Here is a 19,532-nt window from a genome sequence, read left to right as displayed (position 1 = left end):
ACGCTGACATTGAATGCTTGCTTGAAAAAGTTGGGCAAACAGATGACGATATTGGTATTTATCAAAAACACATACCTTTTAGTATAGGTTATTATTTTAAAAGCGTTCGTGATTCATCGCTCTCAACTTACAAATCATATCGTGGACTCGAGTGTATAGAATGGTTTGTGCGAGAACTCGATAAAATTGCTAGCATAGCGAGCGAAAAACTAAAGACTGTAGTGCCTATGAGAACGCTAAGTATTAGTGAAAATTCAAGGCATTATACTGAGCCCAACTGTCATATATGTAAAAAGCCGTTTCTTCCAGATCAAATACGTGTTCGCGATCATGATCATTTAACTGGTAAATATAGGGGACCTGCTCATAATAATTGTAATTTAAACTTTAACGATTCGCATGTAATACCTGTAATTTTTCATAATTTATCAAGTTATGATGCACATTTTATTTTCGGTACAATCGCTAACTTGTATGAAGGTTCAGTACACTTGTTACCTGTACATAAGGAGAAGTATATATCATTCACTAAATTCATCCGTAAATATAATATACAACTAAGGTTTATCGATTCTTTCAAATTTATGGCATCTAGTTTAGACAAATTGAGTTCATATTTAACGAGATCACAGTTAAAAAATTTAGAGTCAGAATTCTCATATTTAAACATAGAACAATTTAACCTTCTGACAAGGAAAGGTATTTTTCCTTACGATTACATAGATAGTCTGAACCGTCTGGAAGAAACTGCTTTACCTCCACGCGAGATATTCTATAATAGATTATCCGATAGTGATATTAGTGAGGGTGCGTATAATCACGCTAAGGAGGTATGGACCAAATTTCAAATACGAACACTTGGGGAGTATAGCGATCTCTATTTGAAAACTGATGTACTATTGTTGGCTGACGTTTTCGAAAATTTTCGTGATAGCTGCATGCAAACTTATAATTTGGATCCTGCTCATTATTATACACTCCCAGGCTTCACTTGGGATGCAATGCTCAAACATACAGGAATAAGATTAGAACTTTTTACTGACGTAGAAATGCTGCTTTTCGTAGAACGAGGCATACGTGGTGGTTTAAGCCAATGCTCGCACCGCTATGAAAAGGCTAACAATCGGTACATGCAAAACTACAATCCCGAGGAACCTTCTAAGTATTTAATGTACTACGATGTAAATAATTTGTATGGGTGGGCAATGTCTCAACCGCTACCTACTCACGGATTTCGCTGGATTGAAAATGTTAATAATTTGGATATCTCTAATATACCGATAGATTCACCCGAGGGTTATATTTTAGAGGTTGACTTAGAGTATCCAAGCATGCTTCACGATAAACATTCCGACCTTCCATTTTGTCCCGTACGTGATGCACCACCGGGTACACGTCAGAAGAAGCTACTTGCAACTTTAGAAAATAAGAAGCGCTATGTTATACACTATCGTGCTTTACAGCAATGTATGCGTAATGGTGTTGTCTTAAAACACATTCATCGCGTTTTAGGATTTCAGCAGTCCACCTGGTTACGTAAATATATCGATCTGAACACTAGTTTGCGTGCAGCATCTAAAAATGAGTTTGAGAAAAATCTTTTCAAATTAATGAACAATGCGGTGTTCGATAAGACTATGGAGAATGTTAGAAATAGAGTTGATGTGAGACTCGTGAGTAAGTGGGAGGGAAGATATGGTGCTGAAGCAATGATTGCTAAGCCTAATTTTCACAGTCGCACTATATTCAGTGAGAATTTGGTCACGATTGAATTAACAAAATTAGCAGCTAAATTCGATAAGCCTATATACGTAGGTATGAGCATTCTTGATATTTCGAAAACATGTTTGTATGATTTTCATTATGATTATATGCTTCCTACGTTCGGTAGCAAATGTAAAGCGTTATATACCGATACGGATAGTCTAATATACAGCATTGAGTGTGATGATATTTACACTATTATGAGGGAGAATCTTGCTAGATTCGATACAAGCGATTATTCTCCCAACAATCAGTACAATTTACCTCTAGTAAATAAAAAAGTCCCTGGGCTGATGAAAGATGAGAATAATGGGCAGATAATGACAGAGTTTATTGGACTGAGATCAAAAATGTACACATTTAAAGTACAAAATAAAATTATCAAAAAAGCTAAAGGTATTAAGACTTACGTTGTTGCTAGAAACATAACCTTCGAGGACTATAAGGACTGTTTAACAAATTTTACTGTACAAGTCCGCAATCAAAATTTAATTCGCTCAAAATTGCATAATGTTTATTCGATTACGCAACGGAAAGTAGCTCTCAGCCCATACGATGATAAGCGTTATATCGTGCACGGAACTGTATCGACTCTACCATGGGGTCATTATAGAATAAATTAATTATATTTAAATTGAATAATTTTATTAATAAATATTGTTTTTACAAAATATTATCTTTATTTATCCATGAATTATGTTTATTATCGAATCCTAACCACTTCACAAAGACCTTATCACCCTTCTTACGTAATACCTTCTCCACTAGATATACATTAGGATTAGCAGTTTTTAAAAGTTCATATTCGTAGAATCCTCCGTATATATCAGTACCACTAGAGTCTCTAAGTAAATATGTAACAGGATTTGTTTTCTGCACTTTTATAATTTCAAATATTTCAGTTGTCCAATTTGGTGTGTATCCCTTTGCGAATACATTCTTGTATTTACTGATTCGTACAAAATCACCTACTTTGAACTTGGCACGACCAACAATCTTTATATTATTGTATACTGTAGTCAGGAGCATATTAGCATGATCTGGCGTCACATCAACTGGTCGCATTCCTATAGTACGATGTTTTCTTGCGTTGTAGTCTTCAACTAGTCGCTGCAGTATGCCTCGCCACTTATAATTTCCATTCAACGTAAATCGTTTCCACATTTCAGTCTTCAGCGTGCGATTCCAGCGCTCAACTATCGTAGCTTTCAATATGCTGTATGTTGAGTAATGATTTATTCTACGTTTTTTTATAAGCGATTTGAAATCACTATTATAAAACTCCTTGCCATCATCTGTCTGCAAATTTTTGGGACATCTCCCACTTTTCAGAATCTTCGTAAATGCGTCTGTCACTTCCTTGCCAGTTTTGGTTTTTAGTGCTACTGCCCATCCAAATTTCGACAATGCATCAATAACTGTGAGAATATAGTGGTAACCTCCGTCAGTATAATTCTTCATATCAACCAGATCTGCTTGCCAGAGGTCATCGAAGCCTCGTATTATAACTCTTCTACGTTGAAAATTCCGTCTTGCAGGTACATGCAGTTCTTCGACCAATTTTTTCTTTTCTTCACTATCCATAACTCTTCAGGTATGTGTTGGGTTTACAGGGGTACAACGAGCACTGATGGTAGTAAAAGTTTCTTTTTCCTAATAAAACTCTTTGTCGAATTATTTCAAGAAGAATTCTCCTTAGCATGATTCTCCCCATGAAAAATAGCACTTTTTTTTTTTTTTTTTTTTAATTCCGCATTATCTTTATTATATGTTTCTTTGATTCAGCATCCTGTTTAGTCTGATTCTCCATGAAAATTGATGCATATTTCTTTAAATCTGCATTATCTTCAGCATGTTTCTGCATGAAATTACTCAATTTCACTTGAAAATCATTCAGCCTTAACTCAGTTTCATCCAGTCTTAACGCAATACTTCGTAAAATATCACTGTTTTCTTGCATTTCATTTTTAAGGTTCTCACGTACAGCATTCATATTATCCAGCAGAACACGCATATTCACAGCACATTTCTCATCAGTAGCATCAAATCCTAAATTTGAAATAATATTCCCCTTAGCATTAAATGCATTCATACGTTTATCAAATTTTAATGTTTCATCTTCAGTTTTGCGGAAATATTTTCTCACATTACTGGCAGTGGAAATACCTCCAAATTTATTTATCGACATTGTGAAGTAACACAATCAACTGGGAAATTATGGAAAGTGTAATCTCTTTTATAGGATAATACGTTCTTCATGAAGCTCCTCAATTATTGATTGTATCTCATTATGATGATTCGTATGTCCTGCAGCAGATGATGCAATCAAAAGTCTCAAACGTTCAACTAATTCGTTCGGATCATTCCAATGTACATAGTTCACTGGTTTATCATTAACACACATATAACCGCTACCTTTTACAAGATTCTTTGGAGGAAATAATGGGCTAATTATTTTCTTCCATTTATGGCCCTTATTCCCACGAAGCTTTCCCTCGCTACTGTAATCTGCTCTGTGTACATTAGTTTGAGAAAGAATATTCTTATATGTTTTTAAATCATCTTCAGTATAATCATGTGGCTCTTTCATGAAGATCAATTCAAATAGACCAATAGTACCCTGATAATACTCATCATCAATAATAATAAAATCTTTACGATTTACTTTAAAAGAACATTTTCCAAGTCTCATTTTGTTAAGTCTAGCATCTCGTTCAATTCCAAAATTATCATTAATTAAATCCTTATTTTTACGCAGAAACATCTCTATATATTTACGTCCAATTGGTGCATATTCTGACAAAGAACTATTTAAATTTAAGGATCTTTGCAATGGTGATGATGGAGTTTCTGCTTGCATTGGTGATGGTATTGCTAAATCATTAACATCCTTTTCCACTTTCACTCCCTCCTCCTCCTCCTCCTCCTCCTCCTCATCCCCATCCTCTTCCAGAGAAAGGTATAATGTTTCATTAGGTCGTGAATTTCCTTGCTCATCATCATCATCATCAGATGAAGGGGTTGGAATTTTAATTCTAGAGTTGTCTGCGAAATATTTGCGTTGTAGAGTCGATGAGAAATAAGTTCTTTTACGTTCCGATGGAATAATCAAAGAATTATCGCTTACAGTAGTCTTCTGTAGCGGTTCCTGTTTATACTCATATTTTGGGGACGCGAAGGTCATCTCATTATGTTCAGTGAGCTTCTTCAATGGCTCAACAATTGGTTTAAAAGTTTCATTTAAATTGGTTTCCATCATTTCTCTTCCTGATTTGAGTGCACGATATTTTTCACGAATTACTTTACTTTTCGCGGCAATCTTCTTTAGCAGCATCTTTTCTTCCATTTTCCTGCTTTCCATGTTCAATCCACGTTCAATCCACGTTCAATCCACGTTCAAATCCACGTTCAATCCACGTTCAATCTAGATTCAGTCCACGTTTATACTAGGTTTATTCCATGCTCATTTGATGTGTGTGTTTTGATAGACACTTAGCTCTAAACTGAACAATCTTAAGCAAACGGTATACTATTTAATCTTAGCATACTCATCGAAACCTTTCCGATATCTACCATTTTGAATTGTACTATCCTTGTCGATCACTAGAAATCCGTAATCATGGTGCCAGCACTTTGAACACAATTCATTGAATTTTTCAAATGACATATCCGTGTTTACATGATCGTTATAAATATGTTTTAAATTAGTACCATCTTGCTTAAAGATTATGAGAAGGTTTGCATTATCACGAATCATGTGTTTAGGAATTTTAGCATAAGTCTGGCAGAGGTAGAAGCAGTCAATATTTGAATGTCTACCCATGGAGAAGTAGTCTCTGATATTATCCTGCTTATCGTTAGCAACATCATCAAATATGAAAATAGAATTGGGTAACGCCTCAGTTACCTTTACAACGTCGCTATTGTTTGAAAATTTAAAATATCCAATACCTTTTAGTCCTTTTAATAACCGTTCAAGGTATTGATACTTGGGTTGTTGAAGCGACTTTGAGTATACATAAATATTTTCAAATCTCACACCGTTAGGACTTTCTACGAGACTAAGCAGTACGTTTGTTTTACCGCAATTCGAGGGTCCGCAAATTATACAACGAATTGTAGATGGAAGTAGGGATCCATGACGTTTACTCCTTCCTCCACAACCCCCACCGACAATAAAACGATCGGCGTTGGAGACACGAATGTGCAGTGGTTGCTTTACGAAATCCATAACTGTAAAACTCTATGATCATGCAAGCTATTTATAGGCTCGAAGCAGATTATCTCATCAGTTCTCATTATGTCGTTGTTAATGTTAGATGTGCTACGTTTGGAGGATTTAACTATTGAGCAGCTTGAATACATTCCAAAAATTTTACTATTGAAGCGCTTTCCAAACAGTATTCGACTTGTTTGGTGTAAATTACCTGAGCACATTCGTGCAGATCCTGAAGTGCAACAATATCGTGCCTGTACGGAACATTATAATTTACCTAATCAAGATCAGTTTGATGGAATACCGCCTTCAATAAAAAATTGCTGGATGTGCCAACGAACCCGTTAGGAAAGCATGACATGATGAGATATGGTTGTGGATCTTTTTTCAATAAGCTGCTAAATAAACTACCCTTCGAGCTACATGTACCTGGCTACAATTATTGCGGTCCAGGTACTCGCCTTCATGAACGGTTAGCACGTGGTGATCGAGGAATAAACCCTCTGGATGATGCTTGCCGTGAGCATGATATCGCATATTCAGTATATAAGGACCTGCCCTCGCGTCATCATGCTGATAAAGTACTTGCACGCCGTGCACGACAACGTATCATAGCTAGTGACTCATCCGTAGGTGAACGAGCGACAGCGACTGCTGTCTGGGCATCAATGAATGCAAAACGGAAACTCGGCTTAGGACTGCGAGTGCCTAGAAAAAGTACGAAGAAAAGAAAAATTCGTGTACCGAAAAAACGAGGTGGTTTATTGAGGAAAAAGTAACTTACTAAAACAAAACGGGGGGGTTTATTACCATTGCTTCCGCTGCTGAGTGCGGTGGGCGCATTAGCTGGCGGTGCAGCAGGTATAGCAAAGACTGTAAACGACACCAAAGCAGCCAAAAAACAATTGGAAGAAATGCATCGACACAATCGCTTAATGGAAGCGAGACGGGGACAAGGTTTATACCTCGCACCATACAGTCGAATAGGAGAGGGAGTGAAAAGAAAAAGGAAAAGAAAATAAATGGACTTCCTAAATCTAGACCTACTAGTAATATGCAATTATCAAACGTCTGCCGTAAAATACCGCATTTTCGGGGAGTCTTTATGCGTACATCTCTACCTCAAAATGCGCAACGCAATGAGTGCGCAATTGTGAATCTTGATGACGAACAAGGTCCTGGAACACATTGGGTCGCTTACGTTAAACGTAATAAGCACGTTAAGTATTTCGATTCCTTCGGAAATTTAAAACCACCAATTGAACTTGTGGAATATTTTGGACCTTCTGCTATAATCTACTACAACCACGACCAATATCAATCGTATGATTCAAGCATATGCGGTCAGTTGTGTGTCAAGTTTCTACGTGAACAATGTCTTTAACAGTTACACTCTCTGGCCGTGACTCGGTATTGGGGTCAGATTTTTCCCCCCCGATCGATCTTCGAGATGGACATTATGAACTCGGTCTCGTAGACTTTCAGAGCTTCAATTCAATCTCTAATGTTGATGAGACAAACAATATATTTTACATTGATGATCAGGAGCTAACTATACCTACAGGTTGTTATGAGCTCAATGCTATAAATGACTTTTTACGTGCTCAGATGTTCGAAGGTGATGAAGAAGAAGTAATTGTTCTACGTGCTAATAATAATACATTAAAAAGTAAAATAAAGTGTAAATATCAGATTGATTTTACACAACCTAACAATATAGGCTCTTTGTTGGGTTTTTCATCAGATCGTGTTATTCCACCGAACACACTAGCTGAATCAGACGAGCCCGTAAACATTATAAGAGTAAATATTCTACGAATTGAATGCAACATTACAGCTGGTGCGTACACAAACGGTAGACCTCGACATGTTATACATGAATTTTTTCCGAGTGTTCCGCCAGGTTATAAAATCGCAGAAACACCGAAGAACGTCATTTACTTGCCAGTCATTGCCAAAGTAATTGACCGTCTCACCTTGCGTATTCTCGATCAGGAAGATCGTATAGTAAATTTCGGAGGTGAAGAAATCACAATTCGTTTACATATTAGAAAATGTTGATTTACAAGAATACTTATAAATCACCGATACTCGATGAGCCTATCAGTCCAACTGCTGCAGCAGGACAGAATACATTGAGCGAAGGTAACGTTGGCGCATCATTAACAAGAAGAAATATCACCTTTCTACAATCACTGGGTTTCAACGTTAGAAATAAAAATGGATCCATTAGATGTAACCGCTCAACCGGTGTTCGACAATCGCATCACTAAAATGGAAATGCATGCATACAATCCTTATGCAAATGCCTCATTGGGAAATAGTGATGAAATTCGAATTCCTATACAACAGCAAGATTTAATTCTTCTACCCTGTGAAAGTTATCTCTACATTGAGGGAAAGATAATCGTTGGAACCCGTGCTCCAGATGCAACAGCCCAAGATGTCGTAGGACTTGACTGTAATTCCATGGCATTCTTGTTTGATGAAATTCGTTATGAATTGAATGGTATTGAGATTGATCGCTGTAAGAATGTGGGTATTACTAGCTCCATGAAGAATCTCATCTCCTTAACTGCTGAGGAAAGTGCAAGTCTACGTCATTCAGGATGGTTTCTAACAGATCACAGGTCTACGAATCATTTCAACTTTTGTGTACCATGGCAAATGCTGTTGGGTTTTTGTGAAGACTACAGAAGAGTTATAATAAATGCACGTCATGAACTCGTTCTTATTCGAGCACGTGATGATATAAATTCACTACATTCTTCGAGAAAAATCATCAACTCCAAAATTGATTTGCAAAAAGTGCAATGGAGGATTCCTCATGTATCACTGAATGATTATACAAAACTTAAATTTCTACGTTTGATTGAGCAAAACAAAAGTTTAACCATGGCTTTTCGTTCCTGGAAACTCTACGAATATCCACTTCTACCTGAAACACAGAGGCATACATGGGCCGTAAAAGCTGCAACACAATTGGAGAAACCTCGATATGTTATACTAGCATTTAGACAAAATAAGAAGAGTACGCAGCATATGGAGGTGCTTAGATTCAATGACAGTTCTGTTCGTGATGTTAAAGTCTATCTGAATTCAGAATTTTATCCATATGACCGAATTGATAGTGATAGCGAAAAAAAACCCGTTATTCTGTACTATATGATATGTATGTTAAATTTATCCATTCATATTATGCAGGAGAAAAACAGTCGAAACCAATGCGTAATTACAAAAACTTTGTGGAATACGGTCCTCTCTTCGTCATCGATTGTTCGCATCAAAATGAATCTATAAAGTCAGGCACTGTTGACGTTAAAATTGAGATTGATTGTACTAGAAATATTCCAAGTAATACTACTGCGTTTTGTTTAATTATACATGATAAAATCGTTGAATATAACCCGCTTACTAGTATTGTTAGAAATGTAAGTTAATAGACTAGATTTATATGTATCTTACTAATGTAGTGAGGGATAAAGAAAAAATAAATAAATAAGATATAATAAACATTTATTGATGTCATTCCTTAAAAACATTCCTTACAAACATTTCCAAAATTTATCTTATGATTATCATTGGGTAACTTTAAATTCTAAATTATTGTATCGTCCTCCAACATATAAGATTTTTAATGTACTCGCTGATGCAGCATTTTGAAGTTCTTTGATTAGTTCAGGCGACTCCAGTAATTTCATCATCCTTGAGGGTAGGAAGAACCATTCGTCGGTAGCCAGCTTCGCTATTAATTTCTCTCCATATTTGGTCTTAATTTTCACTAATTCAGTGATTTGATACTCCTTATTCTCCTCAAAAGTATTCAGCTTCACGAAAGTCTTAGGTTCGTAAGTTACACTTGCAAGTGCATTGATCTTGGTTAAATCCATTTTTCTGTGAAAAAAGATAGAAATTGAGAAAAGAAAAATATTGAAATAGAATAGCAAGAAAAGAGAATAATAATAAAAGAATAATTCTTACCACCCAAAAGAGTTTCTGTGGTACAGCAAGGAAAATATTCGGAATATAGCTTTGCACTGGATCTTTCACCTCCTTGAAGCTTCTAATGAAAACTGACTGACTGAAATTTCCCGATTGCTAACAACAAGGGTTTTAAAAATAGTGGAAGGGATGAGATGGATTCATGGAAGGGGATGAGATGCATTCTTATTGGAAGTTAATATTTGGGTGGTTGGGTATTCTTTCCCGCCTACGAAATTTGCGTCAAACAAGTCGTAACACGTTACAAGCGGTTTCTCCTGAATTCTTTTAATTGCATAATCATGTTGTAGACTTTTCTAAAGTGAACTGGGGAAAATTTGCGTCAAACAGGTCATGACACGTTACCAGTGGTTTCTCCAGAATTCTTTTAATTGCATAAACGTGTTGCAGACTTTTCATAAGTGAAACGGTAAAATTTACGAGCACATTCCTCTCGATAGCTAGGCATATAAAAAATTGAGAGAATATGAAAAAATCGAGGATTTAAAAGGTCATAAATCAAGTAACAAATCATGACATGACATGATCTCAGGCGTCAGGTACTCGAGCATATCCGTTCTAGAAGATATCAGCACACTCAGCAATCAGTTCTCCAATCGCTAGAATGGTGCCAATACAGCTTCTTAATGTCTAGGTAAAAGTTATGTTTTGCTTTACCCTTCAAAAAAAATGAAGTGCACTGACAACTCTTTCCCTTTCTAATACCTAGCCTGCTTGTTAGATGGATCGTATGATATGCTTACCTGAAAAGCTAAATATGGCTAAAAGATAAGTCAGGGAAGGCTATAAAAATTCTTAAAACTGTTTTTTTATTCAATAACTAAAGTTTTACTATCAGTTACTCATCCAGTCTCCATGTCTCATCCTCCTCCTCCTCCTCCTCCTCCTCCTCCTCCTCCTTTTTCATCCACATCCTCCTCTTGAAGGCTAGCTTCTCTATAGCCGTATCCCGTGGTACCGTGAATGTATAATTTTAGTCAAACATCTTTTTATCACTTTAACTAATTCGCTCGTAGAAAGGTAAATGATTTCTTGAATGAAAGTCTAGAGAGGGTCCATAGAAGGAGAGAATAGTGGGAGGGTCTAGGATTGGTTCTGAATGGTCATATAGTACCCTCTAAGGACATACTATAAGTGAGGAGCTGTAAGGCCTAATAAATTGGTGAACCTGACCTGGGTATAGTAACAGCTAGGACTTAATAAGTTGCCCTATCAAAATATTAATATTCCTGAAATTGATGTTAAATTGTTATTCTCCCCAATAGGGGAGACTATTAAAACTATGCCCTTTCATTTAGAGGATATTTTGTTATCCGCTGCATAGGTTTAGTTAAAGCCATGCAAAGTTATAATTCCATGCTCGATGGAAAGTTAATTCCTTGCACGATATCAGCAACTTATCACAATAGCTATCTACAATTTAACTAACGAGAAAAGGGGGGATTGCGGTAGCCACCTAGCGGCAATTACTGGTACTATCAATTAAATTGAACTAGTTCACCCGTGTGTGTAATTACGTAATATTAAAATACCATTAGCGCGAAAGAAGATTAAGGAAGGCAGTCACCTAGCGGTGACTACTGGAACTAGCAATTAACTCAACCTAGTTTATCTGTGTAGCAGAGTCGGAAATAGTTAGGCTACGTAAGGTAACTAACCATCGACTTCGAAGGGTGAAAAAACCTTCCCTCAACTAGGGCCCCGTAGGATAACTTAGGTCCCCGTAGGATAACTAACCAACGGTACCATAGGGTGAAAAATACCCCCTCCCTAACCAAACCCGATCCCACTATAAGACCTTCCAACTGTGACATAGGGTGAAAAATACCCCCTACCTAACCAAACTCGGTCCCACTATAAGGCCTTCCAACTGTGACATAGGGTGAAAAATACCCCCACCCTCCCTAACCAAACTCGATCCCACTATAAGACCCTTTCCTTCCTCATCCCCACCACTACCATACTAAGAGAGTCTTATCCCCACCCATCCCCCTTCCACACCACAAAACAGCTTCCCCCACTCCCTGTCATCGGAACCGCATAGCTCCTCTACTAATAAGGATCGAGCCATATATGGGCATGTCCAAAAAAAAAAGTTTCGAACCAAATATGGTTATGTTCAAATATGGTTCGTGTCCGTTTTTGGGTGGGTGGGTGGTGGGTCCCCTGGCCCTGCCCCTAAGGCCCCCGCCCCCACCGCCACCCCTTTTTTTTCAAAATCCCGTGCGTTTTTTCCCGCCGCCGCCGCCGCAGAGGGGGGTAAAGGGTGTAAGAGGATACGTACCTGGATGCGCGCCGCCGACAAGGCCCCGACCCCGTCGGCAAGGCAGTGAGTATCTTTATCAGCATGAAAAAGGTAAGTTTTTGCTCTCTCTCTCTCTCTCTCTCTCCCTCTCCCTCCACTTTAAGAGAACATAATTGTCTGCACGAGTAAATTTCGATGAGCTGTGTGTGTGTGTGTGTGTGTGTGTGTAAGCGCACATGCATGCATGCATGCATGAATAATGTAATCGATTATGCATCAAAATGCATTTGCTGATGCATCGTTACACGAACTTCAAAGACTTCTTATAAGGAATAATGTATTCATTTAGTCGTCAGCGTATGAACTTTCATCCGCTAATAAAGTCTAATTGGTTGGACATTGATGCAATTTTATCGTCGGCACGTGTAGAAAAAGAACTATATTTAACTGAAGGAGGTCTAATAAAGTCTGCTTTATCAATATCAATAAGTTATATGCCCATTGTGTTGGGGTTTTGAAAATTTTTAAACGTCTCTTCCTACAAAGTCGTGATTATTATATTTTAATGTTAAAGAGCTTCAAAAAAAAGGGGTGTGTATATATATAGTGAAGCTTTCTACGAGAGTAATGAAGTTATTGTTCTGTCAACCATCACGACAGTTTGGTCTTCAGCGAAAAAAAGTTTTTATTTAATCATAAAATTTAGTGTCTGAGTGTGTAAAAACAAAAAAATGGATAAGCTACAAATAATAAATCAAGACATAAATGCTCCTGTTAAGTATTTACCTATAATTAATATAAAACAATTAAAATTGAAAAAATTGTATAAAGTTTCAAAAATTAAAAAAGTTAACACAACTTATGGATTGAGAATAGTTATAGAAATAGATTCAAAGTGGAGTATGTTTTTAACTGGATCTATTAGTTCTAAAATTATTGATATATCTGATAGATTTTTTTATCTTGAGAATCTGGCGAAAAATTCGAATCTTTATATAAAAATGTATAATGCAGATAAATTTGTTTTTGAAAGAAGAATTGTAGATGAATGTGAAAAAAAAATCAATCATCAATAAAGGCAAAAAGTAAGTTAACAATTTTCTTTGATTATCAAGAATTTATGTATTGTCTTTTTTTTTCTAATTATACAGTATTTTATTATAGAAGGAAACTCTGTAAAGAAGACGAAGAAGAGGTAGAAGGAGAAGATTTGCTGGACGAAGAGGAGGAGGAGGAGGAGGAGGTGATTGAATTGAAAGATTCATCGGAATAGTGCATTGATTATTCATGTTATAGAAAAAACCTATACACTTTCTATGTATTAATTGCTAATTCTCGTAGATGTGGGTTGTATAAAAGCTACAGACCAGTCTCATTCGTTTTAAGCTTAAAGCGTAACGTACTATCTGGTTTACAATATACAGATTTTGTTTGAATAAGAAAAGAAAAAGAGACCAGAAAACAAAAAAAACAATTTTAATAACAGTATCAGTAAAGTGTTGTTATTGTTGTTGTGCTGAAAAAATTCGAAGAATATTAAAAATGTACGTTGACTTTCAAGGATTCAGATTAGCAGATAAATCATTTATTATTAAGGAGTTTGCTATTTTGGATAAAAATAAAGTGGGGTGTTATGTATTTTCACCTCCTTTTCCATTTAATAATTTAAGTGATGAAGAAAGAAAAACAGCTAGATGGTTAACAAAAAACCATCATGGTTTTAATTGGTCTAACGGTTACATTGATTACAAATACCATAAAAATATAATAACCAAGTATATCAAAGAAAACAGTGGAGTTGATGTTTATGTGAAAGGATCTGAAAAAGTTACATATTTGAAACACATTGTAGGTAATGTAAACGTTTATGATCTAGATGATTATAAGGATTATCGAGTGAAAGATTATGTCAAAGAAAATCTTCCACAATGTATAACTCATTCTGGTATTTGTGCTTTAAGAAATGTATATTTGTTTAAACAAAAACATAATTAAAATTTTGTATTTATATATATGTATGTTATAATTATCATAATAAATACTAAATAACTTACGTGTTAAAATAATAATAATATTTTTTCCTTTACCACATGTATAGAGGATATTGTTCTTTCTCATTTACATTTTTACTCATAGATATAAATATACAAGATGTAGTAGACTTAACTGAAATCACGAGTTTTTTTACTTTTTTCTATCAGTTAACAACCTTCAACTTTCTTATTCATGCTTGTTTAGACAGTAATTTAATAAGATGTAATAGACTTACTTGGAGTCAATGAGTTACTGTATTTAATTTTTTTTCTGGCACGTGTATAGAAGATAATAGTTTGTCAATTAACAATTTTTTTCTTTTTTCCTATCAACACGTGTCTCTACAGTTTTTTGTTTTGTTTCTTGAAGTCAATGATTTAATCAATTCAAATTTTCATTTTTTTCTGGCACGTGTATAGAAGATACTAGTTTGTTAATTAACATTTTCCTTTTTTCTTTCAACATGTTTGTATCTCTACAGATTTTTGTGGAGGGGACTCACTGTATAAAACAAGATGTTTGGTAGATTCGATAGTTTTTAGTTTTGCTTCACGCAAACAGTTTACATTTAACAAGTGATAGTACATTTTTCAACGAAAATGCAGTGCGGATACATTATGTTCTTACTTGCTGGATTTATTTCAATTATAATAAACGAAAGTAGTCAATATGATAAATTTATGATAGATTTTTTGATAAAATTTGGATATGTTAGTAAAATGAATAATAGTTCTAATGCAGATGAATTAAATTGGTTGAAATATACCAATGAAGAAATAGAAATTGGTATGACGTTATTTAAACAATACTATAATTTAGTGCATGAGAGTTCATTTAATGAAATAATTAAATCTATGAAAGAAGACAGATGTGGTGTAAAAGAAGATGTTTTCAATCTTAATCAAGAACAATTGAAATGGAATAAAAAGAAATTATATTGGCATTTTATTTTGTCATTACCAGAACAAATTGCTACTACTGTTGAAGTATTTAAAATATGGAGTAATATGACAGGTTTAGAATTTAATCACACTAATGAAAAGCAATACGCTGATATAGTTATATCGTTGGAATATGATAATCACTATTATAAATTAGAACCAAACATCAAATGTACTGGTCATTTAGCAGAAAATGTTTTAGGACATGCTTTTCTTCCTGATAAAGAAAATAGCCCGAGAGAGATTCATATACGAAGACGTTTAAACTGGTTTTATGGTTTGGGAGAAATACCAGAAGAAAAATCTAGTCTTTTTTATGTTTTAATGCATGAAGTTGGTCATACATTAGGGCTTTCTCATAATCATGAGGGTAGACTAATGCAACCTACTTATTTATTTTTTAAAAATACTAATGATAACTTATTTAATAATATTGACATATTGGATATACAAAGATTATATAATATTGAAAATAATTATAATGACAATCAAGAGGTTGATAGAAATAAAATTTCTACAACTACTATTACTCCTTCTGTTAGCACTACTAAACCAACTACTATTGCTCCTCCTGCTATAACAACTAAACCAACAACTAGAGTAATTAAAAAATCTTATTATCGTCCTAAAAATGAAATACCACCAAAATTTGATGATGTATGTGAAACATCGTCTAAAGATTTTGTTTATTTAATTACTGATGGTACACTATTCATTATGTACGGAAAATGGTTTTGGCACTTTGAAGTTCATAGAAATAAAAAAAAAAGATATTATAGAAATGGAAAATTAATTAGAGATTTTTTAACATTTTTACCGAGTAATTTTACTAGAATAACAGCAATACATGAAATAGGTGTTGGTAAAATAGTATTATACTCAGATAATAATGTATATATATTTGATGCTCTTACTAGAGAATTAGACTCAGGATATCCAAGAACATATCAACAATTATTAGGTAATTATGTTAATTATGATGGTGTTAAAGCAGCTGTTTTAACAAATTCTGGAAAAGTTTATATTTTTTATACTCCTAATTATGTAATGGAATTGTCCAGTTGTGAAGTATTAAAACCCAACAAATTCACCACAGTTGAATCAGTTTTTCAAACTGAAATAAACTTTTATCAGAACTTTACATTATTCAAATATACAAATGGAAAAATATATATAATACAAAATGATATGTATAAAGCCTATGATGAATTCATGGGTATAATTGTAAAGTCAGATAAATTTGATTTATCATTATTTAATATTGAATGTTCAAGTATCACTTTAGGTGAAAAATTAAAAACTCTTATGGTGAGGATGTTAACATTTTATGGAGATGATACCAACCATTATCATAATCTTAAAGGAAATTATTTAAACGATGATGCTAATAATGATAATAATGATGATGATGAATATAATAATGATTTTAATGATGAATCATATCAAAGTATGAAAGGAGTATCCTTCGATTCTGGACGTGTTAAGAGATTTAATTCATTTGCCGAAGTGCAAAAGTATAAAATTGATCAGATTAAGAAAAATGAATTATAAGACAACAAAAATTTCATTAAAAACTAGTCAGTAATCGTTTAATCGTCAAGCATGAACGCTGTTCCTCGAGAGTAAGTAAAAAAATTAAAAAAATTGTTTTTTTTATTATTAATTACAGATATATTTGTTTAAAGGAAACCGATTCTTATTTTGGGAAGGCGATATCCATTAACTTCAAATGATTATGAATATTTGGAAATTGGTATTAAAATTTCAAATATTCAAAAAGCTACTATATCAATCATCCTTAGTCATATTGCAACAAATGACTTCATTGAATTTTCCGAAGAAACATGGAATGAGGTCTATAATTATCGTGAATATATTTATAAATTTTTTGATAATATACCTACACCCACTCTTCATCTACTTAGTGATGATACATCAATAGAATTGTTGGATAAAATTGATGGAATTGGAAAAAAAGTTAAATTTAATCAAGTAAATAGTGTTATTTATGTATCAAGTAAAATTTGTAAAAATATGTTATCTCTTTATCGTTGTATTAATATTACAACTCAATGGTTACAATTTAATTTGGATACAGTTTTACAAACATTTCAGGATTTTGTAAAAATTGCTCGTTCTGCTAAGTTTAAAAATTGTATTCTTGAATTGATTGAAAAACATACAATTTTTAACAAATATTCTATTGTACAAAACGAAATTTTATATTCTTATTTAAAATCAATTGTTTTATATTCCAGAACAAATTATATGTAAACAATTTTTAAGTGAAAAATAATTTAAGTGTATTTAATAACAATTGTTTTATATAAATATTGTAGTATTATAAAATAGTATACGTTATAAACTATGGGGTAATTTGTAATAAAAACTATTATTTATAATTAAAAAAAATCTTAATTTATTTATTTATTCATTTTTTTGATAATATACAAAATATATTCAAAAATTACATTTTTTACAAATATTTTTTATAATTTTTATTTAAAATCTCTCTCAGGTACTAGACAATACACATTCTACGAAGATGTTTTCTCCTATCCTTAATTTTATTGTTAGTAATTTTTTTATTTTTCATTAATTTTATTGTGTAAAATTATAATTTATTATGTAATTTTTCTAACAATATTAGTTAGTGGATTGTATTCAACTATACGATCGTGTAAAATTAAACAATAAGCGCTAGTATTCAAAAGTATATCTTTTTTACATTCAAAATCTATTCTAATGTCAACAGTACCATTCTTAATGGATTCAACTTGACGTGAACAATCAATGACAATTAAAGGCGCTATATTCTTAAATTTATTAAGAGTTAATAAATTATCCTCTTGTAATCCATAATAAACAGATTTAAATTTTGAATACATTAAATATAACAAACTATAGTTATTTTTATCAAAATCTATGTTTAAGTTGTCGTAAGGATATGATTCAAAGTTAAGAAAGAGACGAACGTTTGATATATTACAATGATCAAAAATATGAGATTGATTTGATATTTGATCTTTTCGATTTGTTTGTAATGCTAATATTATAAAACGTGGTTTTTCCAGTTGAGTAGATGCTTTCACAGCCCAAGTATGTTTGGTTGATGATTGTAAAAGGGGATATTCATATAAATCCCAAGTTCGATAGTTCATAGTAGCAACATTTCCATTTTCAACAAAACGTAGAATTGCTAATTTATTCATTTCCTCCAATGTAATATGCGGAATTTTCCATTGAATTTTAGTTAATTCAATCGATGCGTTAACTTTGGGTTTATCATACCCAGAAAAGAGAGAATTCAAATCGTTTCGAGATCGAATTAGTATTAATTCGTGTCGGGCATTTATTACAATATGATTGTAATCTTCGCAAAATCCCAATAAAATTCGTAATGGTACACAAAAATTAAAAAATAATTTTTTATCACTCGTTGTATATTTTAAAGCATCATGACACCAACCTGCATTTTCTACATAATTTTTATTAATACTGCCAACTGATAGATAATTTTTAATAGATGTTGTAATCCCAACATTTCTACATTGATCTATTTCAACACCATCCAATTCATATCTAATCTCATCGAATAGAAATGCCATACAATTATTATCAAGATATACTTCATCTTTAACTTCGTCAGTTCTTGTTACTTTTCCTTCTATGTAGAGAAAACTTTGACTTGGTAATATATATAGATCTTGATGTTGGATTGGAATTCTAATTTCATCATTGTTTCTCAAATTTGTATTGGCATAAGGATTATATCCATGAATTTCAATTTTTGTTATTCGATTGTCCAACACGGGTGATTCTTGTATGTCTAGTATGTCGATCATTTTTCACAATGTAACCTAATGATTGTAGAAATTTAATATTTGATAGATTTAAACCTCTTCTACTAAGTTGTACTTCCGATTCACGAGTTGCTCCAGGAATGAGAGTTGAAAGATGATGTTTTTGATTATATATAAGCATTTTACTTATGCTTCTTTTTAATATGTTATCGAACAGTAATTTCTTCACCACGAAAATTAACTAAATTATCATTTTGATCCAAAATACGTATAATTAAATGATTTATAATTTTTTGAGCTACCGGGAGATATATTACATTTGGTGGTACCTCAACAATTTTATACCCAGGTGGTACAATTGGTGCAAATTCATGAATTGTGTGCACTAACGATCCGTTGCTATAGGCTCCAGTTGTAATACTACAGCTTATTCGCAAAATGTTCACTTTATTAACGTTAGTAGGAAAGTCTGATTTATGCAATTTGTTTGCCAAAATTGTACGTTTAGTAAATCCAAGTAAAGATCC

At 33.4% G+C, this 19,532-nt stretch overlaps 2 protein-coding genes across 2 annotated transcripts; one reads left to right on the top strand and one right to left on the bottom strand.

The window, feature by feature from the left end:
• Positions 1-14,860: 14,860 nt before the first annotated feature.
• On the top strand, positions 14,861-16,753 carry LOC136779481 (collagenase 3-like). The gene has a single exon (XM_066737105.1). The coding sequence runs from the start codon at positions 14,861-14,863 to the stop codon at positions 16,751-16,753; it is 1,893 nt and encodes a 630-aa protein (XP_066593202.1).
• A 1,073-nt stretch (positions 16,754-17,826) lies between these two features.
• Positions 17,827-19,047, bottom strand: LOC136779480 (uncharacterized). The gene has a single exon (XM_066737104.1). It carries the CDS (start codon positions 19,045-19,047, stop codon positions 17,827-17,829), a length of 1,221 nt encoding a protein of 406 aa, XP_066593201.1.
• Positions 19,048-19,532: the final 485 nt, after the last annotated feature.

The sequence above is a fragment of the Prorops nasuta genome, unplaced genomic scaffold (genome assembly GCF_024137725.1).
Source record: "Prorops nasuta isolate Cenicafe-Biocafe unplaced genomic scaffold, Cenicafe_Pnas_1.2 PNAS00017, whole genome shotgun sequence".
In the NCBI taxonomy this organism is placed as follows: Eukaryota; Metazoa; Arthropoda; class Insecta; order Hymenoptera; family Bethylidae; genus Prorops; species Prorops nasuta.
This window is presented reverse-complemented; position numbering and strand designations above follow the sequence as displayed.